Below are 23,416 nucleotides of genomic sequence, written 5' to 3'. Positions count from 1 at the left end.
GTCTGGTGCCCACATGAAGCTCACATCCTGATGGAATTGAAAGACCTGTCCGAGGCATTCTGCTGTGGGATAACTTAGCCTGATGCTATGGGCAGAATTTAGGGCCCAATCCTAGGAGTTCAGTAACTGAGAGATTTCAGAACTTGAATTGGAATTTTAGAGAATCCTAGAAATTAGAATTTTCTTCCAAAATGCCGTTGGCTGCTAAGAGCCAGCCATCTGCTAGTGAGGGCCCTGTTGCCCTGATCAGGGTGGGCCCTTCAGTGGCAGAGTTAGGATCAGGCCCAGTACTCCTGGCTCTCAAAATGTGAGCAAATGTTGGTGCCAGCTTTGACAGGTTTATTCAAGAACTTGTGTCTGTCTCTTCTCCTCCTCTCCCAGCCGCTCCTTCCAGGGTCTGAACGCCAGGCGCAGGCTCTCCTGAGCAGGTATGGCCCTGGGAAGCTGTACCAGGTGACAAGCAACATCAGTGGGACTGGGACTCTGGACCTGACTCTGCCTCGGGGCCAAATTGTGGCCCTCCTTCAAAACAAGGACACCAAAGGCAACAGCAGCCGCTGGCTGGTGGACACCGGGGGTACGTGGGCCTTTGTGAGCCCTTCTTCTCCTTCTGGAAAAACCACCCCACAGAAGCCAGTGCAGAGACCCGGGCACTCTTGTGGGCCAAAGTCGGGCTGTGCATTCCAGGATGGGAGTAGGCACAAGTGATACACACAGGACTCAGGGCACAGTCAGCTTAGAGTGACTCCGTGGGGCATGAAAAGCCAACAGGAGAAATTCAGGCATTCATTGCAGGGTCTATCATGAGGCACCTATGGTGTGCTGGGCTCTGAGCTTATGAGACAAGGCCCTGCCTGGAGGGCCTTGCAGACCACTGGGGTCAACAGGGCTATATGGAGAGAACTCCAGACCACCCTGAAAGATGGAGATGGGCACAGAGATAGAATGCTCGGACCCTGGCTACACTGCGAGAAGTCTGATGTGCAGAATGAGGGGAGCGGTCATCCTGTGCACTCAGTACTGGTCATGGCCTCGGGGAGTGCTGCTGAGGTCTGGGTGCCCCACTGTAACTGGGAACTGGGCTGGAGGGAAGTGGCACCATGAATCCAGGTGAGAGGGCCCAGGAGAGCATCTTCCAAAGAGGGGTGTGTGACCCACAAGATGAGGGGTGCATGAGATTATTGTCAGGGGATCCACAGACAGTTTTTCCTATAATACACTTCAGACAGTGTATTATAATTGTTACTGAAGCATTTTAATGTGTATTAGAAAAAATATAAGTAGTCCATAATTCCATGATTCTAATCATATTATTGTATAGTACAAGATGAAGTTTTAAAAAGTGAATCAATTAAAAAATTAAGAAAGCGGTACAAATCAGACAGAAATCATGAAACAGCACTTCCATGACTTAAGGTGGGAACAACAGAACGGGTATTAAGCAAGGCCCCCGGGGCCAAGAGGACTGGATTTGGATTCCAGCTCCACCACTTTGCTGACTGTGTGATCTCAGGGAAGTCGTGGAACCTGTCTGAGCTTGCCTGGTTCGACGTAAAATGGAGATGATATTACTGGCTGCTCTCAAAAGAGTTGATGTGAAGACTATGTAATCAAATGCTGGCTCTGTAGTTTGGCACGCCCTCAGGAAGTGATAGCCATTCATAACGACATCGATCAGAACAGCACTGGACTAGTTGCTACACACGAAGGAACTGGGGTCACGTGGAGAGGAGAAAGGCAGTCTCTGCCTCCTGGGAAAGGCAGTCCTGGGGAGAGGAAGCAGCTCTTGCTCTGGGCAGACACCAGAGGCGCATGGGAGCTGGCAGCTCATCAGGAGAGCAGTTTTCATGCCAGTCCAGGGACAAAATTTTAATCTCTCTCATAGTTGATCAAATGGAGTGGGCTGTCCAGTAGGGAATGAGCCCCCCATCACTGGCGTGTGTAAGCAGAAAGCAGAAACCAGAAACAGTGAGTGTGGGGCAGGGGGGTTCAGGGTTCCTAGATGACCTTTTCAGGTTCTCTTGGGTGTTGAGAAGCTGTGTTGGAGACATTTACATCCATTGATTTTCTTCCCCATTAAAAGGGACGGGAAGGTGGCCCGCAGTCCGCTAACCTTCTGCATGCTCCCTAGGACATCGTGGGTATGTGCCAGCTGGGAAACTGCAGCTGTACCATGTGGTCCCCAGTGCAGAGGAGCTCAGAAGGCAGGTGGGGCTGAACAAAGATCCCCGATGTCTAACACCGGAGCCCAGCCCAGCTCCAGCGCCCTCTATTCCCACCGTGAACCAGGTGAGTATGGGAGAAGGGCTAGGGGCTTGCCTCCCCTTGGCCGTCTGGACTGTGGCTTGGATTTTCCTTCTCTCTCAAAGTCTATGCCCCTCCTATCTGGTGGAGCTGCCATTCTGTGAGACCAAGGCCTTGATCAGTGGCCATGCCAGTGTCCCAGCCAGGATTGGGACCTGAGGAAAGGGGCCTCCCGCCCCTACCACAGCAACCACAGAGAACTAACTCCTCGTTCCCGATCAGCAGGGCAAGTGAGATTCATTCATTCATTCATTCATTCATTCATTCATTCATTCATTTTGCCAGGCACTGTACTAGATGAGAGATACAATGATGAGCAAGACTAAATCATGGTCTGTGCTTCCCTCAAACTTCTAATCTGAGAGTAGGGAAAACAGTGATTAATAAAATAATTGCGTGACTAACTGAAGTTAAAGTGAATAGTAGAGAGAACTACCAGAGCCCTAGGTGTAGAGAGGTCCAGGAAAGGTTTTGCTGAGAAGAACGGTGCTTTTTCTCAAACAGGAAGGGAGAAAGAGAATTAATTGGATAAAGAGGGTGTACTGGGGTGCGGACGAAAAGAGCTCTGCAGAAAAGGCCTGGTGACAGGAGAGGGTAGGAGGTGCATGAGGAACCAAATGCAGCCCGTGGGGCCGGAGAAGAAAGGGGACAGACTGGGTGTCATCCTGCTGGAGAGGTGGGCAGGGACAGGCCAGCAGGGCCTTGTGGCCTTGGCGAGGGTGTCAGTCTCAGTCTTTCTCTGAAGAGCAATGGGCAGCATGTGTATGCATGTTCATGGTAGCATTATTCATTGCAGCCAAATAGTAGAAACAACCCACAGGCCCATCAACATGAATGGATAAACACAACGCGAGCTCTTCGTACACTGGAATATTATTCAGCCATAGAGAGGAATGAAGCACCAGTACATGCTGCAGCATGGACAAGCCTCGAACACATGCTGCTAAGTGAACAAAGTCAGGTGCAAAAGGCCACATAGGATTCCATTATGTGGTTGTCCAGAATGGGCAAATCCGTAGAGATAGAAGCTGAATGAGTGTTTGGCAGGAGCTGGGGGTGGGAGGTGGGGAACGGGGACTGCCAACTAGTATGAGATTTCTTTTTGGGAGTGATGAAAATGTTCTGGAATTAGATAGTGGGGATAGTTGCATGTATCTGTAAATATACTAAAAACCTCTGAATTGTATACTTTAAAAGGGTATTACAGAATGAGAATTATATCTGAAAGATAAAGTGTTTGGAAGCCATTAAGTGATTTGGCTTTGCAGGGATGGAGTCCATGAGCGGGGAAGAAGTTCAGTGGGATGTTGGAAGGATGGGATGAGACAGTAAAGCTGGGCTGCATGTATTGTGAACCTCCCTCAATGGTGGCTGCTCTCACAGTGATTGGCAGTTGAGGGTGGTGGGGGGTGCACCGCAGAGGAAGCAGGAGCGACAGAAAGGATCTGGATGGGCCGGGCGCGGTGGCTCAAGCCTGTAATCCCAGCACTTTGGGAGGCCGAGACGGGCGGATCACAAGGTCAGGAGATCGAGACCATCCTGGTTAACACGGTGAAACCCCGTCTCTACTAAAAAATACAAAAAAAAAAAAAAAAAAACTAGCCGGGCAAGGTGGCGGGTGCCTGTAGTCCCAGCTACTCGGGAGGCTGAGGCAGGAGAATGGCGTAAACCCGGGAGGCGGAGCTTGCAGTGAGCTGAGATCTGGCCACTGCACTCCAGCCTGGGCGACAGAGCTAGACTCCGTCTCAAAAAAAAAAAAAAAAAAAAAAAAAAGGATCTGGATGAACTCAGATGCCTCGGGCCAGGGTGGCTGGAGGAGCCTGCAGCAGGCTGTGAGTGCTGCACAGGTGTCTGGGGACCCTCTGCTCTAGAGCTTGTGCCACACCCACCAGGAAGGCTGTCAGACCAGCATCCTCCAGCAGTAGCCAGAAGTAAAGCACTGGGGGCTACAAAGGACCCACGAGAGCCCCACTGGAGGGCCTGACCGCCCAGCTCAGCTTCTTCCCCAGTGCCTCTGGGGAAAGGAATGAGGTTGCCCCTGCCGCCCAGCTCCAGTCAGTGTGGGTGGTGTCTCAGGGAATCCCCATCCAGGGGCTCATTTGGGTGAGCTCAGCTGTCTGTCTACACAAGCACACCAACTGCTTCCTCTGGGATTTTATGGGACTTGCCCGGGATCATCCCAGCCCTTCCATGGTGCTTAATGTTCCTGAGGCCTGACCATCAGTACTAACAGTAATTGTAAAAACAAAAAACAAACAAACAAAAAAAACCGAAGCAGCCTGCGTAAAGCCCTATACATATATTCCTTCATGAAATTCTCTCAATTACCTGAAGGGGATGGGACCATTCCCTCCATTTTGCAGATGGTAAAACAGGCTCAGAGAGGTTAAATATTAGCCTAATAAATGCCATCCTCGCCAGTTGTTTTCTCTAGTTCAATTTCTCTCTTTCTCTCTCTTTCTTTCTTTCTTTCTCTCTTTTTTCTTTCTTCCTTCCTTTTTTTCCTTTCTTTCTTCCTTTTTCTCTTTCTTCTTCTTCTTTTTTTTTTTTTGAGACAGGGTCTGGCTCTATGGCCCAGGCTGGAGTACAGTGGTATGATCTGGGCTTACTGCAGCCTCAACTTCCAGGGCTCAAGCAATCCTCCCACCTCAGCCTCCTGAGTAGCTGGGATTACAGGTGTGTGCCACCATGCCCGGCTGATTTTTGTATTTGTAGTAGAGACAGGGTTTCACCATGTTGGCCAGGCTGGTCCCAAACTCCTGATCTCAGGTCATCTGCCCCCCTCTGCCTCCCAAAGTGCTGGGATTACAGACATGAGCCACCACGCTTGGCCCAGTTCTATACTTTTCTGTAAAAAGTAAACAAGTTACCCAAATCCTTGTCTCCACTTTCAGCTGGCAAACTGGCCTGGGCAGCTCAAACCGTTAGATCTGGAGAGGGATAGGGTGCTGAGTCTGCTCAGTGATGTGGCAACAGTGGATCAAAAATCTCTGTTTGGAGGTCAGACAGGCCTAGATTCACTGCTGTGCAATTTTGAGTAAGTTCCTTGATCCTCATTTTTCTTATCTGAAAAATGCAGCAAATAGAATGATAGAATTATTGTGAAAACCCAAACCCAACAGAGTGCCAGGACAGTGCCAGTCACATAGTGTGGGCTGTGGTACTAGCAGATGCAGTCATTGCCTTTAGCACAAAAGATGTACTTGGGAGGTGATGAGCATCCAGCAACGGGGATGAGAGCCAGTTGGTTGGGAACAGGATAAACAGCCTCTCTGGATTGAGTCTGTCTACCTTCTCACCCTAACCATTTCTGTGTCACTCCCCATGTGTTTCAGGTCATAGCCGTATACCCTTTTGTGGCCAGAAGCAGCCATGAAGTGAGTCTGCAGGCAGGCCAGCCCGTGACCATCCTGGAGGCCCAGGACAAGAAGGGGAACCCAGAGTGGAGCCTGGTGGAAGTGAATGGACAGAGGGGTTATGTGCCTTCTGGCTTCCTGGCCAGGGCCCAGAGCCCAGTTTTGTGGGGCTGGAGTCTGCCCTCTTAGGGTACCCTCCGTGGAGCCCACATTGCCAAGTGGTGGGGGAGGCTTAGAGGCTCTGACTCTGGAGGGAAAAGAAGCAAAGGAAAGGAGGAGGAGGAAGGGAAGACCAGGCCAGGGTGGGGGAAGCGCACTCAGGAGGCAGCCAGAAGACGTGGGCGGGCCCCGCAGAGTGCTTGGTGTGGCGGGGGCACAGGAGGCTCCAGCCAGGACTGCGCATTATGTCTGCATAAAGAACTCATTCCGACCTGGGGTCACAATGCACTTGGACAGCAGGTCACAGCTGATTGGCCAGGACTCTCCATCGCTTATGGCCTGTCTTAGCTCTGCCTCCATCCGGGCCTGCCTGTGGGCATGGGTCACACAGGAGAATGTTACCTGCGTGCTGTGTGGTTGCAGGAAGCAGGTTCTGGAGGAGTCCAGAACTGTCTGGTCAGACAGTTCATTTCCTACACATGGTATCAGGAGACATCATAACCAACGAGTCAGCTTTTATTCTCTATGCTGGAAGCTGAGTTTATCTTGGGCAGCGACCCACCGGGAGCCCTCTCAAGTGGGGAAGCCGTGGATTCATCAGTGTGGCAGAGAGGTTCCCAAGACCCTTGACTGGTCCTGGGAGTGGGTGTGACCAAGTCATAGTTCTGGAATGTGTGTAGGCAAATTCAGAGGCCGTTCCAGGGAAGAGGGGATTTTGATGCTGTGTTAGGTGGGGTGTGTGAGGCTGTTGGCAGCAGGTGAACAGCTGCTGCTGTGTTCTCTGGACTAGGGAACAAAGGGGTATGCAAATCATAGGGGAAATTCTGGGAAGGTGGTGAAAAGGCCTGGTGCGTGGGGAGGTTGGGGAATGGCTTGCTTTCCTGTTTCTGGATAGAAGGGGAGCCAGGGGGAACCCCCGGTGGTTTTGGGTGGCCCCGGAAGTCCTGGAGGCAGCCGTGGATGTGATGCAATTGCCTGTGGGACCTTAGATGTAGGACACAACTTCAGTGTTCCATCCAGAAAGACCCAACTCACAGGGTTGTGCTGAGAATGACGTGAGGCTAAGCATGCAGAGCTCTCTGTAAACTGTGAAGTGTGATACAAATGTAAATGGCAGCAGTGATCTCAGGGTGGCCCCCACCTTGCAGCCCTCCCTCATGCCCATGCCCGTGGCAGCAAACCTTGTTCATCAGTATGGCTTTCTTTCCTGTAACCCGAGATCGAGCTTGGGGGCCTTCTCAGTACTGCATTCTACGTAGCCAGCCTCTTCAGCTTGGTAAGTGAGCCAGTCCATTCTGGAACCTGGAAATTGGAGCCTCTCAAAAACAGTTCCTGTTCAAGGAAGACTGACCCGCTGGGGCAATGTTGGGTGCAGTGCAGTCACTGCTTGGGGTTGTCATATCTAGGCTATTGCTCTGGGCAAAGATAAACTGCAAGATTCACAGAAATGGGAAAAGGTGACCAAGTGTGATCTTATACAACTGACAAAGTTTGTAACCCACCCAAGATAGAATGTGTGTCGAACAGGAGGTAGTTTAGATATATTTCCAAGAACGTGTCTATGTTATAACCATAGTGCCTAAGCAGTGAGCTCTAGGTTTTGAAGGGCTTTTAAGAAATATATACATGTCTGTGTCAAACAGTCTATAACTTGCCTCCTCTGGACCTGTTAAAGCACGAAGACTGCGTGATGCAAGAGAAATGCAGCCCCTACAGTTCCTTTCTCAGCAGCGAATTCACTTTAGAGGATGCTCTTGACTCATTCTCCCTGCTCTTTCCTGCTCAGATTTCTGATAAAAATAAGAAGCATAGGGGAACATATAATGAAATAGGAAACCCACTCGTGGGTTCCACAGCTACCTACCAAGGGCCTACTGTGTGCTAGAATTGTAGCTCAGGGGTTCTCAATGTAGCTGCTCACTGAAGTTACCATGGCAGGTTTCAACTGGCAGAATCCATGCTCCCTCCCACCCAGAGATTCTGATGAAATTGGTTTAGGGTGTGGTTGGGCCTCAGGAATTCAGAAAACTTCCCAGGTGCTTCTAATGTGCAGCCAGGGTTAAGGACCTCTGCTGTAGACACAAAGTATTGGACAGATAGACCTGGGGCCAGAGATGGCCATGAGCTGTAAGCTAGGATGTGCCCCAACTGAGCTCTGAATTAGCTAGTTCAAACAGGCGCTTTAGAGGCAGTGTGAAAGGGGACAGCCTGTTCTGTCAGGTCTCAGAATGTATATCTATTAAGTGCCATTAAAAGGGACCTGAACAAAATTGGATGTCTTGTAGGCAAAAGGGAGGAAAATAAAATATACTTGGAACCAAGTCTATGTCATGAAGGGAAAATAAAAATGTATTCAGTAGCATGTGGGTTATGGTTTCTCATAGACCAGGGGATAAGATTAAAAGTCACTGAAGGTGGGAAAATGCATATTGAGAAGATGAGAATGGCCTGTATTGTCTCCAGGGGAATCTGTGTAATACGCCTTTTCCCTCTCCAAATGCCTAGAACCACGGCACTGTGTCTTATTTATTTCACTGTTGGGCTGTCACATACTAAACTTGCAAAGATGTTTGCCTGTGAACTGAACAAGACTTCCAGGAGTTGAAGTCTGATTCACAAGGGTACCCCTTGCCTCCCATGATGGAGTGAGAACTCTTAAACCCCTCAGGCCCCAATTCAGTTGTGGACATGAGGACAAGATTACAATATCAAAATAAAGATGAATGAATGCTTGGTTAATATGATGAGCACCAGCTCAACGAGTAACTGATGTGAACTGCCGGGAATAAAGGACTTCAAAGATGGAAAGTCTCTGGAATTTGTGTGACTCTAACCACTGGGTAGCCAGATACCCTGCTGTGCCATTTGTTTGCTAGACACTTGCTGTATATAAAAATGACATCTTGTTTGCTCAAGTATCCATTTAATGGACACCCTTCATACCTCAGGGAGCTGGCCTGAGCTGCTGGGGGATACAGAAATAAATTAGACAGATGAGGCCCTGTCTTCCAGATCCCAGTCTCTAAGGGAGGCAGATGGGGCAGCCATCAATTAAACGCTGTGTAAGTGTCAGGATGAAGTAATGGCAGGTGCCACACAAGCCAGGAAAGAGGCCTGCCTCTGACTCAGACTTGGCGGCCAAGGAAGGCTTCCTGGAAGAGGTGAAATCCAAGCTGAGGCCCAGTGGGTGGTTAGGTGAAGATGGCAGACAGAGCACATCTGGAGGCCCAGAGGTGCAGCAAACATGGCAAGGAGCCTTGGATTTTATTCTGAGGGCAGTGGGGGAGGCATGAAAGGGTTTGAAGCAGAGGAGTGACGTGCTTAGGGTTGTACTTTGGGAAGATCACTAAGCTCTGGCTGTGTGCCTTTGTGCCCAGAGGCAACTGCATGCTCCTTGAGGCTGTAATCCCAGCACTTTGGGAGGCCGAGGTGGGTGGATCATGAGGTCAAGAGATCGAGACCATCCTGGCTAACACGGTGAAACCCTGTCTCTACTAAAAATACAAAAAATTAGCCGGGCGTGGTGGCAGGCGCCTGTAGTCCCAGCTACTCAGAAGGCTGAGCTTGCAGTGAGCCAAGATCGTGCCACTGCACTCCAGCCTGGGGGACAGAGCGAGACTCTGTCTCAAAAAAAAAAAAAAAAAAAAAAAGGAAGAAAAAGAAAAAAATCTGAGTCCAAGACCTACTTGGCCATAGGCAAGCAGCAAATGCCTTGACTATGGATGGACAGTGGTTTCTATGTATGAAGACATCTGCTAATGGCTCCCAGGCTGCTCTGTCCTCTCCACTCAGACTCAAAAGTACTCACTGCAGAGTTCTGGCCCGTCTCAAGGGATCCCTGGCCCCCTCCACCAGGACTTAACTTCTAACATGAAAGAGTCATTTTAAGGCCTCTTGTGGCAGGAAAGAGCCTAAAATACCCTGGGCTGGGGCAAAGGAAAGAGCCGGATTCCTCTCCTGGCAATATCATGGAAGCTGGGATCCTAAACGATTTATTCACTTAACCTTGCTCATTTGTTTTTTTCTTATTTATAATTTCCCAACTTACCTTTTCTGTTTTCTCATCTGTAAAATGGATACAATAATTCCTGTTCTCTCAGGGTTGGTAAAAGGATTAAATGAGAGACAATCAGTGTGCCTGGTGGTAGATGTATGAGGAATATCACTGACATGCATCGATGGCACAGGAGAAAACTAGGACCACCAGGTGGCAGCAGGGCTTTTCTGATCGGCTAAGGGACGGCTGGGAAGCGCCTTTGGGAGCAATCTGAAATGCCCATGGTGCCAGGCAGTTAGTGGAGATGAGAGGAAGGGCCAAGTAAAAGGTATTAGGGGATGATAGGGGCTGTGTTGACCAGAGCATCCACACTCGGTCTAAAGAGCTGTAGCTTCTTGGCTCCAACCAACTGTTCCCACATCAGAAGGAGGGCACCATGGTACCATTCTGATATTTCTTTTTTTTTTTGAGACGGAGTCTTGCTCTGTGCCCCAGGCTGGAGTGCAGTGGCGCGATCTCGGCTCACTGCAAGCTCCGCCCCCCCGGGTTCACGCCATTCTCCTGCCTCAGCCTCCCGAGTAGCTGGGACTACAGGCGCCCACAACCGCGCCCGGCTAATTTTCCTGTATTTTTAGTAGAGACGGGGTTTCGCCGTGTTAGCCAGGATGGTCTCGATCTCCTGACCTCCTGATCCGCCCGTCTCGGCCTCCCAAAGTGCTAGGATTACAGGCTTGAGCCACCGCGCCCGGCCCATTCTGATATTTCAAGAGAAGCTGCCAGGAACCAGAGTTTTTGTTTGTTTGTTTGTTTGTTTATTTATTATTATTATTTGAGACAGAGTCTCACTCTGTCTTATCCAGGCTGCAGTGCAGTGGCACGATCTTGGCTCACTGCAGCCTCCGCCTCCCGGTTCAAGCAATTCTCCTGTCTCAGCCTCCCGAGTAGCTGGGATTGCAGACGTGTGCCACCACACCTGGCTAATTTTGTATTTTTAGCAGAGATGGGGTTTCACCATGTTAGCCAGGCTGGTCTCAAACTCCTGACCTCAGGTGATCCACTCGCTTCGGCCTCACAAAGTGCTGGGAATACAGGCGTGAGCCACTGCGTTCGGCCTGTTTTTATTTTTTCATGTGATATCTTCCATGTGGAGATCGCGGGGTCCACAACAGTTTGCCTCCTTGCATATTCTGCCTGAATGTGGGTTGAGTGTTCTTGGTGATCTTCTCTGAAGAATGACTCACATCTTTGTATTTCCTGTGAAATCCCTTTCTATGTCCTCACTTTAATCACCCCTTCATCAGACGTTAATTTCCCTTCCTTAGATCTCCGGGAAACATCGTTTCCTTTGTTAATGTTATTATTGTTGTTATTGTCTTCAAAGTTTTGTTGTTGGTCATAGTTTCTGACCCACTAGACAGGCTCCCCATAATACTTAGCATACAAGGTTCTTTGGAGAATTAAATGAGATGCTGACATAAACCCCTTAGCCAAGCACCCAGCTCATTAGTGCTCAATAAACCTACTTGTCGTTATTATAGGGACTTCCGAGGAGATGCATGAAGTTTAGAGGAAGATTTGTAGGGCTTGTCTGCCTCCCTCTATGTGGGATGCTGATGAGCCCACTCTCCTATGTAGAAGAAGGCCCCTTGTCCTGGGTCCTGAGGGCTTAGCTGGGATTGGGCACAGCTCTTCACTCAGAGGCTGCCGTCACACCCCACAGGCATTCCTGGGGCTTTCCTTCCTCTGCCGTCCCTGGTGCTGCCAGGCTGGGGCAGTGCTCATGGGCACAAGCACCCCAGGGTCTCCCTGCCTCTCTCCAGCCATAGGGTGTTCTGGCATCCACTGCGTCTGCACAGGGATAAGCCGGGCAGGTAATCAGGCATTAAGCAGGCACACGGGATACTGATGGAGCACTTCCTCTGGTCATAGGCTCAGGGCGCTTTGCAGCCAGGAGCATCCTTTCAGGTGTTTCCAGGGGATGCGGCAGCTTTGAGGCAGACGCCAGCAAGAGTCTGCTGGAGGCTTCAGTAGAAGCTGAGGGAGTGAAATGAGGTGGGGACCAGGTTTGTCCCTGGTTTGTCTTCATAGACTGTCACTTACGGCTGGGCTTAGGAGCACTAGCTGCCGGTGTTCCGCTAATCCTGGAGGTCTCAGGCAGGACATCTCAGGGTCTAGGACATCTCAGGGTGCTTCTGGGTTCCCCATCTTGGGCCTGTCTGCCTGTCATTGGTCCTCCAGGGTCTGGATATCCTCAGGGCCTGTGAGTGGAAACTGAGTTGTAAGCAGTGGCTGCCAGTTTGGGACAGCGCTGACCCTCAGGCAGGCTGGGCCGGGGGAAACCCAGGAGTGGTTCCCTCCCATCCTGAGCAGCTCCTGTCTCCAGAGGCGGGTTGTTCGCTTGCTTACCATCATGTTTGTTCCCTGCCTTGCTCTGCTCTGTGCTGCAGGGAACTCCATTTCCCCGGCTCCCCTGCCCTCTGGCTGCCTGATAGGTTTGGCCCATGGGAGGCACTGGCAGGTGGGAGAAATGCCGCAGTTTCCCCCCTCTGCTTCAGGTAGCATCTCTGCCAGTGGCTGGTCTCCTCCGTGGTCCCAGCTCCCACTGGAAAGCCCCTCCCTCGTAGTCCCAGGTCCCATCACACAGGCCTGGCTGTGCTTCCAGTTTCTGTCTGGTGACGCCAGATCCTAGACACTAGGATCTTTCCTGCATCCCTCCAGTGGAGGGGTTGTAATGTCTTTTTGCTACTGTTCATCTCTGGAGTGCTTCTCAGATCTTTCACCAGTGTAACCTACTCCCTATAATGAATGCCTTCTGTTCTTTTTTTAAATTTTTTTTAGATGGGAGTCTCGCTCTGTCACCCAGGCTGGAGTGCAGTGGCTTGATCTTGGCTTACTGCAACCTCCAGCTCCTAGGTTCGAGCAATTCTCCTGCCTCGGCCTCCTGAGTAGCTGGGATGACAGGCGCCCACTGCCACGCCCGGCTAATTTTTGTATTTTCAGTAGAGACACAGTTTCGCCATGTTGGCCAGGTTGGTCTCGAATTCCTGACCTCAGGTGATCCAACCACCTAGGCCTCCCAAAGTGCTGGGATTACAGGTGTTAGCCACCGCACTCAGCCCAAATTCCTTCTGTTCCAATGCATAGAGTGGTTTCTGCTTTCTGACTGCACAGCAAAACACCACTCAGGAGCCAGGGCTGCAGGGAAGGGCTGCGTCTTGGGGCTATGGGATCCCTGGCACCTCCCTGGTACCTGGTCCCTCAGGCAGCCCAGCCCTTGGGGAACAATGGCAGCCATCTCTAGGTCTGTCTGCACCTTCCCTGGTTCAGGGGGCTGTCAGACCTTCCTACACGGAGCTCTTGGAATGTCTTCGGTCCCAGAAGAGCTGAGCTGGTCATGCTCCAGGATCAGTGGCTGTGGTAGTCTGCTGAGCTTCCCCAGTCTTGGCCGGCTGAGACCATTACTGCCAAGCCCAGAGCAGACAAACACAGAGGAAATCCAAGGCCACTGTGTCACTGCAGAGCCAGGCTTTGGGGAAGGGCCAGGCCCTACAGCCCTGGGGGAGGGGAGGAGGAAACACAGTTTTCCAGTCATGATGCCTCAGCAGCATGTGTCTGGCCTCAACTCAGAAGGGGCAGTGAGCCCCAGGTTTGGGAGATGGGAAGTGGGAGGGGCTTCTGGCCAGGGCAGACACCGCTGGTCTTGGGGTCTCAGGGCTCCTGGGCACATCAGTAGAGCCTCTGGCGTGGGAATAGAGCAGCACATTAATAGCAATAACTGCCGCCTCTATTCACTACTCACAGTGCTGTTTGAGGTTAAACGAGGGAATCCACTTGACAGGACTAATTCAATGCCTGGCACATGGGAAGCTCTCAAGAGCTGCAAGCTAAAAGACCAAACACCAATCTCAACAGCAGCCAGCTGCCATGGGCCTCACGCTGTTGGGCTGTCATGAGACTCGTGGTCCGGATGGAGTCCCAGGCCTCTCCCCTGGGGCAGGGCTGGAGCTGGGGACACAGATCCAGCTAGAAGAGGGTCGCGTCAGGTGAGAGATCCCAGGAGTTGGGAGGGCATAGTGATCCTGGGACACACTCCCCAGGGATGCGGGGGAGGCAGCAGGTGTCCAGCAGGCAGTTGGAGCCGTTGTGGGACACTTGGGAATGGGCATCTCCTAGTGTCCAGGCAGGTCAGAGGTCAGAGCCAGGTCAGACTGCGGGCAGTAGGGTTTCAATCTTTGGTTGGGGTTCAAGCACTAAGCTCTGGGGAAGGAGAGATCAGGCCGATGAAAGATACAGAGATCACAGCAGGAGGCAGCATTGAGAACTGGGCACAGGGTTAGAGGATGACTGTCAGTGCAGGGGACTTCGTACTGGGCTCTGGTGGCTGCCCTAGAGCTGCTTAAAACCCTCTCATTTAAAGACAGGATGGTCTTAGGGAGCCATGTGGGGCCAGACTTGGGTCTCGGGATGAAGAGGTGGTGGTGGTAGACAGAGGGCCAGACTTCCCATGCAAAATGCTCTCCTTCAAATCCTGTCCGCACATTACCAGCTGTGTGGCCTCCTTCAAACAAGTTGCTTAATCTCTCTGAAACCTCACTTTCCTCCGTGTGGGCAAATCAGGACAGAGTCCTGCTACAGAGTTGTAGGGATGTCGACACAGGATACATCATGGGAGACTTTGGCACTCTATCTGCACATAAAAGTGCTTAATAACAAATTGATCCTTGGTCACACAAGCCAGTTTTGATCCCTCCCACCCCCTTCCCGGTATTTCTTCCAAGTGTTGCAGGCAGCGGCCCCACGCTCACACCCGCTGTGCCTTCAGCTTTCTCCCTAATGCCCGTGGCTCTGACCCTTCACCGTCGGGAATTCTGAAAAATACCCCATGGCTGCGTGAGTTCTTCCAAAACTGAAAGCAAGTAGATGTCTTAAGAGGCCAAAGGTTGTTCCCCTGGGAACGTAACTGTGACCATGTCCTCAGATACTCTCTGGTGATCGGTCGGCCATCTTGAGTTACTGCAGTCTCCTGGCGCCTCCCTGGTCTGCCATGGTGCGGTTGCAGCCGACCTAGTTGATTGGCCCGCGTGTGAGAGTGTGACTTCCCCCTACTTTTTTGTTTTGTAATTTTTAAATCAACTTTCTAAATGCTTTTATTTCCATTTTTTGTCCTCCCTGCTCCCAAAAAATGTCATGAGTCAGAAGAGCAACCATAAAATAAAAATACAAACACAGACCAGGTGCGGTGGTTCAGATCTAAAGTCTCAGCACTTTGAGAGGCCGAGGGGGGAGGATCGCTTGAGTCCAGGAGTTCGAGACCAGCCTGGGCAACATGGTGAAACCCCGTCTCCACAAAAAAATACAAAAATTAGCTGGGCATGGTGGTGCATGCCTGTGGTAGCAGTTACTTGGGAGGCTGAGGCGGGAGGATCACTTGAGCCTGCTGAGGCTGCAGTGAGCTCAGATCTCATCACTGCACTCTAGTGTGGACAACAGAGTGAGAAAAAAAATACAAACATATTCATGCACACACACACACACACACACACACACACACACACACAATTGGAAAAATCTCAACATCCATCCCTTCTTTTTACACCTCCCCATCCCACCTCCCACACCAGAGATTCCAGGGTGTGGCATTCCCCTTAGGAGCAATGTGCCCCCATCTCCACTTTGAAAATCACAGCTACCAGCCAAAAGCACTTTGTCCAGACTTACTTTCTGTCGTTTATGCTGTGGGTATAATTTTGTTTTGTTTTTCTTAATGGATAACAATATGCATGTAATACATTATTTTTAATAAAATTGGATATGAAATTTAAATTATATAATCCTACCCCAGCCGGGCACAGTGGCTCATGCCTGTAATCCCAGCACTTTGGGAGGCCGAGACAGGCGGATCACGAGGTCAGGAGATCGAGACCATCCTGGCTAATATGGTGAAACCCCGTCTCTACTAAAAATACAAAAAATAGCCGGGCGAGGTGGCGGGCACCTGTAGTCCCAGCTACTCCGGAGGCTAAGGCAAGAGAATGGCGTGAACCCGGGAGGCGGAGCTTGCAGTGAGCTGAGATCCAGCCACTGCACTCCAGCCTGGGCGACAGAGCGAGACTCCGTCTCAAAAAACAAAAACAAAAACAAAAATTCCTCCCCCAGAATTCGGTAACATTTCTTTAGCCCCCTGTAAGGTACGACCTCAACAACAAACAGCTACCCTGCAACTTGCAGCTTGCAAACACCTAACCTGCAATTTACTAAGAGGAAAAGACTATGGGAAGAGAGGCTTTGGGGTCACATACAATTGTTTCCGCCAGAAACATGGGCCTCATCCCTGATTCCTCTCTTCCTCTCAGCCCTTCACATTCAATCCTTTCATTTTCCCTCCTAACCCTATCTGAAATTGGTCCACTTCTGCTCCACCTCCACCCTCTCCACCACTTCACCCATCATCTCTTGTCTGGACTCCTGACGGTCTCTGCTCCCACCTCGGCCTTTACCCACAACGCACTCTCCATAGAGTAGCAAAGTGATTCTTCAAAACAGGAAATTGGAGAATGTCAGTCCTCTGCTGAAAACTGTAACAAAACCCTAACTCCTTACTCTGAACTAAGAGGCCCTAACTGTCCCAGTCACCTTGCACAACCCTCCCCTTGGTCACCATATGAGGGCCACACTTGCTCTCTCTCTATTTCTCAGTGATTCTTAACTAAGCTTATCCCTGACTCAGGGCCTTTGCACTGCACTGCCTGTTCCCTTCCCTGGAATGCTCTTCCCCCAGATCTGCCCGTGGCCAGTTTTCCTTGCCATGAAGGTCTCAGCGTAAATGTCAGCTCCTGAGTGACGCCTTTGCTGACCACTCAATCTAGTGGCCTCCAGCCCTCCCCATTTCACTCCTCACCGCTGACTATTGCATCACACTGTCTTACTTTCTTTTTCATTAAAATAAAATCTTTTTTTTTTTTTTTGAGACAGGGTTTTGCTCTCGCACCCAGGCTGGGGTGCAGTGGTGCAATTTCAGTTCACTGCAACCTCTCCCTTCTGGGCTTAAGTGATTCTCCCACCTCAGCCTCCCGAAGAGCTGTACCACCATGCCCAGCTAATTTTTGTATTTTTTGTAGAGATGGGGTTTCATCATATCGGCCAAGCTGGTCTCAAGCTCCCGGGCTCAAGCAATCTGCCCACCTTGGCCTCCCAAAGTGCTGGGATTATAGGTGTGAGCCACCATGCACGGTCCTGTCTTATTTTCGTTACAGAACAGATCACTCCTTGTTTTCTTGTTTGTGTATTTGTTTATTGTCTGACTCACTCACCAGAAAATAAGCTTCTCAAAGGCAGGGTCTATATCCTTCTTATTCAATGCAACATTTTGGGACCATACTTATACTAAAAAATTATTCACTGTTTGTCTGGAATTCACATTTTACTAGTTGCCCGGCATTTTATCTGGCAACCCTACTTGAGGCCCGCGGTCTCACATCTTGGGGACATGGGCCCAAGAGAATGAAGCTGGCATGTGAAGAGGAGAGAAGAGAAAAAATACCTTAGTGGAGAGAGACAGAGAGGACACAAGGAAGACAGTGTCAGAGAGAGAGAGAAGGAGACACCATAGAGAATGAGCGGGATTGAGTAAAAGCGACGCTGAGAGAGAATGAGGGACAGAAACAGAGAAAAACAAGAAAGAGTAATAGAATAAGACAGGGTCAGAGAGACAAATTGTGAGAGGCAGAGAAAGACCAAGAGAGAGAGGCACAGAGACACCAACAGACCCTTCTGATAGCGGGCAAGTCCCATAGTTCAGTGACCCAAGCTCAACTCCCCACTGCTTTTTCTGTAGTTTGTTTACAGGCACCGATATACTCCCCTTTTGCTTAAGAATAATAGCTAACATCTCTTGAACTTTTGTGCATGCCAGGCTGGGGCCAGGTGCTTCGGATGACTGCCTCCTTTATGCCGTCCCCTCACAACGATCCCGTGTGATTCCCTCTGCAGGGAAAGAACTGAGGAACAGTTCTTTAAATAACATGCCCAAGGTTACAGAGATGCTAGGCAGCAGAGCTTGGATTCAAACCCATGCAGTTAGTTGCCAGAGCATTTGACCGCCACATGGGGTCACTGTCAGTTGCAACTAAGGAGGTCCTGAGTGGCAGTTGGGTAGAGCCGATTCAGCAGAGAGGCTGGCTCCCTTTGGGATGCTGACCCCAGACCCTCGAGAGGCAGATTGGCATGATGTTGGGAAAGTTCTTTACCTTCTTGGAGCCTCAACTTCCTATTCTGTAAAATGGAGCTGATACTAACAGTAGCTATGCCCTAGGGTTGATTGATATGTAGGCTAAGACTGACTGAGACACACACACACACCCCACAGCAGTTACATCAAGTAAACATTTAAAAATACTCACAGACATTTTCATGATCTTCTGTTCATCTCTGACACCCAGCACAGGATCTGGCATAAAGCCAGTGCTTAGGTTACCTTGATGGGTGATGATGAGACTGGAGAATATTTTTTTTTTTTTTTTTTTTTTTGAGACAGAGTCTCGCTCTGTCTCCCAGGCTGGAGTGCAGTGGCCGGATCTCAGCTCACTGCAAGCTCCGCCTCCCGGGTTCCCGACATTCTCCTGCCTCAGCCTCCCGAGTAGCTGGGACTACAGGCGCCCGCCACCTCGCCGGCTAGTTTTTTGTATTTTTTTAGTAGAGACGGGGTTTCACCGTGTTAGCCAGGATGGTCTCGATCTCCCGACCTCGTGATCCGCCCGTCTCGGCCTCCCAAAGTGCTGGGATTACAGGCTTGAGCCACCGCGCCCGGCCTAGACTGGAGAATATTAATGAGAATCCTAATGATCATTTATTCAACAGCTACTACATACCAGGCATTGTGCTAAGCACCTTACAGGCATCTTTCAGTCAATCTCTGCAACAGCCCTGTCAATGTAAGTATTGTTATCCCCATTCTACATATGAGAAAACTGAGGTCCTGTGAAATCAATTGACCAGAAAGGGCACAGAGAGAAATCCAGAGCTAATATCTCAACCCCAGTGCATAAGGAAAGGACACCAGCTCAGTGACTATGTTTGCTTAATGCAGCGGAGAAGTGGATGGATTGCACTGAGATGTTTTCCCATGGGCTGAGGTTTTCTCTTTTTTTTCTTTCTTCGTGTGTGTGTGTGTGTGTGTGTGTGAGATAGAGTTTTACTCTGTTGCCCAGGCTGGAGTACAGTGGCATGATCTTAGCACACTGCAACCTGGAACTCCTGGGCTCAGGGATCCTCCTGCTTCAGCCTCCCAAGTAGCTAGGACAACGGGTGCGCCACCACACCCAGCTAATTTTTTATTTTTTGTAGAGAAGGGGCCTCACTTTGCTGACCAGGCTGGTCTCAAACTTCTGGCCTCAAAAGATGCCCCCGCCTCTGCTGGGATTATAGGCATGAGCCACTACTGCCGGTCTGGGCTGAGTTTTGACTGCTTATCATTCTCTTCATGTCCCTTCCAGATGCCTTGTGTGCACACTTTTTAATGCACTGTCATCTCACTAGATGGCTATAACGAGTCCCATCCTATGACGGAGGCCCAAAGGCCCAGGGACTTGCCGAGGGCTACACGGGAATTAAGAACAGAGCAGGTTCTGAACTCAGCTTCATCTGACTGGAAGTCTAGTCTCTGTCCACTGTACCCAACGGTCTGAACTACAGGGAGCCACAGCAGAGCATGACGTCCCTCAGACCTCCCCAAAGCACCCACTTTTCATCATCCCCACTGCCAACGAATGCCCCACATTGGGGTCCATGAGTGTGCATCTCCTATCCTACAATAGCCTCTCAATGCATCTCCAGCCCAGTTCCTCCTGCCTTCCCTCTTCGAAAGGTCACCACCAGGGCCAGCTTTCAGAAGCACAGATTTCACTCTGTCACTCCTTCCAAGGCTTTATGGTCCAACCTCTATTAGTCCCCTCCAACCCCCACTTGAACTCTCTGCCCTGGCTGAGCTGAAGTTTCTCTATTGCTCTCTCTGGCCCGTGCTCTTTCATCTTCCTCACTCTCCTTCACCCCTGCTAAACTATCCTTCAAATCTCAGTGACATGTCACTTCCTCCAGGAAGTCCTCCTTGCTTGGTTTAGGTGCTCTTTCTGTATAGCCTTCTACTCAGGTCCTTCTCCCTCTCTGTTGAGGTTGCTGTTTTACTGTTTCACTTGAGGGTCTCTCCCACTGAGTCAGCTTCATGAGGGTAGGGTCCATGTCTGTCTTGTTCACACTTCATCCCCAGAGCCTGGCACCATGTCTACTGCCTGGTTGGCACTCAGTGAAAAGCTGTTGAATAAATGAACAAGTACAGAAATGAGGACTCCATTATTATTATTATTATTATTAATTATTCACATTCAGCATCAAGCTCAGTTTGCTGGCATGTAGTAGGCTCCCAGACACATATGCTGAATGGATGATGGAGGAATGAAGAAATGAATTAAAAACATGGTTCAACCTCCACACCCCACCACCATTTGCCCACTTCTTAGCTTGCAGGCCTCTCTCAACTGCAGCATCTCCTGCAGAATAAAAAGAATTGCAACTCCTTGTTTGAATGCTGTGGGGTTTTGAGTAGAAAGAAATACTACTCCTTTGACAAGAAGAATTTCAGGCGAAAGAGGCTTTTCTTGCTGGTGAAGGGAGGAGGGAGAGTTGGGGCCTCAGCCCAGTTTTTGGATGGCCTCAATTGGCCCTGAACTGACTAATAAAGTGTGAAATTGACTTTATCCTCCGCCACATCTCCCCAGCCAGCGTATCCCTGTAGCATCTCCCTCTGCTACAACCGATGCAGCACTGTCGCCATCTCCTCCGTCACTGGCAGCCAGACGGGTCATTACCACCCACGCAGCCCCAGGGCCTAGTGACTCTGCAGAGCCCAGGAAGTCATTTGGCCTCAGGCCAATATAGGCTTTCAAAGCTAGAAGCATCCAATGTGGCATGTCTGACGCACCTTCTAAGCCAGCCACTGGCTCTTTTTGTTCCTATTTACTCCTCTGGCACTGGCTCACTGACTTCTAAGATGTGGGTGGGGGCTGCAGTGGGTGACAGCATTGGGTGAGCTCTTTGAGCCTCACCCTGGCCCGTTGTACCAAAAGCAGGGTTGAAGAATCAGAGCCAAAGGGGTTTGAGAAAGCAATGCAATCAGAGAGTTGGAGCTTTGCAAAGGTAGCTCAGGGAGACCCTGAGGTGTCTTAAGGGCTACTTGGGAGATGATAGGAGGCCCCCAAGGCCCTGTTTCTACCAGGACAGGGCCTTTTTTAATCTATTTTGTTTATTCCCTAGTTTAAGATTTCCTAGGAGGAAGGAGAGTCTACAGCCCCAGTGAGGCCTAAAACTAGCGCTCTATCCAGCGGTCATTCCCAACCTTGCCTGGGAATCAGGATTAACTGCATGACTTGGTGAGAAATGCCGATGCTGAGCCCCGTAGCATTTTTGTCTGCTCAGAACCTATTTCCTCTTCCCCCAAGGATAGCTTCCATGTTCTCTTGAGAGCCATACCTACCCCACACATCAACCATGTGGTGTGAGTGAAGACCCTGCTTGGTCCCTTGAAACTCCAGGCACAAGCGTTTCCCTAGGCCTGACCAGTCACAGACAGAGTGATCAGTCCAGAGGCTGGAGTGGCAGCCCCCAGAATTTTGTCAACGCTATAAACGTTCTCTTTTCTCAGAGACTTTAGGCTTTTGGCTGGTGGCTGTCATCTTGGAACTGGTGGCTAAGAATGAAGCCAACAAAGAGGCAAACCATGACAAAAGATGAGGGGGGGGGGGGAGAGAGAGAGAGAGAGAGAGAGGCTGAAAAAAGCAGAGGCAGGCAGACACATCTGGTGTCATGTTATGAGCACCTGGATTCAGCCATGCCTGAAGTTTATACCCCTAGTTTATTCAGGTACATGAGCCAATAAATTTATTTTTGTTTTGTTTTTTGCTTCACCCAGTTTTACCTGACGTGTTTCTGCTACTTGCCACTGTAAGAGTCCTGGCTAATACACAGAACCTTTCTCGGATCTATTTAATTGTGATCTCCATGGATGGATCTGAGAATCTGTATTTCTCAAAAAGTTTCTCAGGAAATGCTGTGAAGTTTCACCCCTTCATCAGCATTGTTTGGGCATCGCTGAGATCCTGGTCTAATGAAGCACAGATAAAAGTGATCCTTCTGTAAATGGCCATTATGATAAAAGTGATCCTTCTGTAAATGGCCATTATGATACTGTAATTGCAGGTCAGATACCCTACACACAGTGATATGGTTTGAATCTGCGTCTCTGCCCAAATCTCATGTTGAATTGTAATCCCCAGTGCTGGAGGTGGGACTTGCTGGGAGGCGACTGGCTCATTGGGGTGGTTTCTCATGAATGGCTTAGCACCATCCCCTGATGCTGTCTTTATGACAGTGAGTGAGTTCTTGTGAGATCTGTTTGTTAAAAGTGCATAGTACCGGCCGGGCGCGGTGGCTCAAGCCTGTAATCCCAGCACTTTGGGAGGCCGAGACGGGCGGATCATGAGGTCAGGAGATCCTGGCTAACACCGTGAAACCCCGTGTCTACTAAAAAATACAAAAAACTAGCCGGGCGAGGTGGCGGGCGCCTGTAGTCCCAGCTACTCAGGAGGCTGAGGCAGGAGAATGGCAGGAACCCGGGAGGCGGAGCTTGCAGTGAGCCGAGATCCGGCCACTGCACTCCAGCCCGGGCGACAGAGCGAGACTCCGTTTCAAAAAAAAAAAAAAAAAAAGTGCATAGTACCTTCCTCCTTGCTCTCTTCCTCTGGCTCCAACCCTGTAAAATGTGCCTGCTTCTCCTTTGCCTTCTGCCATAATTGCAAGTTTCCTGAGGCCTCCCCAGAAGCAGAAGTCGCTATGCTTCTTGTACAGTCTGCAGAACCATGAGCCAATTAAACCTCATTTCTTTATAAATTACCCAGTCTCTGCCGGACGCGGTGGCTCACATCTGTAATTCCAGCACCTTTGGAGGCTGAGGTGGGCGGATCACGAGGTCAGGAGATCCAGACCATTCTGGCTAACATGGGGAAATCCCGTCTCCACTAAAAATACAAAAATCAGCTGGGCGTGGTGGCGGGTGCCTGTAGTCCCAGCTACTCGGGAGGCTGAGGCGGGAGAACGGTGTGAACCCGGGAGGCGGAGGTTGCAGTGAGCCGAGATCATGCCACTGGACTCCAGCCGCGACAGAGTGAGACTCCGTCTCAAAAACTAAGTAAAATAAATAAATAAATAAATAAATAAATAACCCAGACTCAAGTATTTCTTTATGGTAATACCAGAACAGACTAATACACATGGACTCAATCCTCACAGCAGCCTGATGAAGTGCAGATTATTCTTTCCATTTTACAGATGGAGAAACTGAGGCTTAGCAAGAAGAATGAATGTGTTCAAGGGCACTGTATTAGTCCATTTTCACGCTGCTGATAAAGATATACCTGAGACTGGGCAATTTACAAAAGAAAGAGGTTTAATTGGACTTACAGTTCCACATGGCTGGGGAGGCCTCACAATCATGGCGGAAGGCAAGGAGGAGCAAGCCACATCTTACGTGGATGGCGGCAGGCAAAAGAGAGCA

At 50.1% G+C, this 23,416-nt stretch overlaps 1 protein-coding gene and 1 long non-coding RNA gene across 3 annotated transcripts in view; one reads left to right on the top strand and one right to left on the bottom strand.

The window, feature by feature from the left end:
• ARHGEF37 (Rho guanine nucleotide exchange factor 37) overlaps positions 1 to 8,627 on the top strand; it is a 54,520-nt gene extending 45,893 nt beyond the window's left edge. The window contains exons 11-13 of one of the 2 annotated variants that reach the window (XM_050794006.1): positions 382 to 577; positions 2,132 to 2,289; positions 5,640 to 8,627. In XM_050794006.1, the coding sequence (XP_050649963.1) occupies positions 382 to 577; positions 2,132 to 2,289; positions 5,640 to 5,849 (564 nt within the window). In that variant the 3' untranslated portion in view covers positions 5,850 to 8,627. The other variant, XM_050794007.1, reaches the window with a different exon arrangement.
• A 9,798-nt stretch (positions 8,628 to 18,425) lies between these two features.
• LOC126956819 (uncharacterized) overlaps positions 18,426 to 23,416 on the bottom strand; it is a 26,271-nt gene continuing 21,280 nt past the window's right edge. Inside the window, exon 3 of the long non-coding RNA XR_007726478.1 lies at positions 18,426 to 20,121. This is a non-coding gene — a long non-coding RNA (uncharacterized LOC126956819). The remainder of the gene's footprint in view (positions 20,122 to 23,416) is intronic.

This window comes from Macaca thibetana, chromosome 6 (assembly GCF_024542745.1).
Source record: "Macaca thibetana thibetana isolate TM-01 chromosome 6, ASM2454274v1, whole genome shotgun sequence".
Lineage (NCBI taxonomy): Eukaryota > Metazoa > Chordata > Mammalia > Primates > Cercopithecidae > Macaca > Macaca thibetana.
Note: the sequence above shows the minus strand (reverse complement) of the source record. Positions and strands in the feature narration are given on the sequence as shown.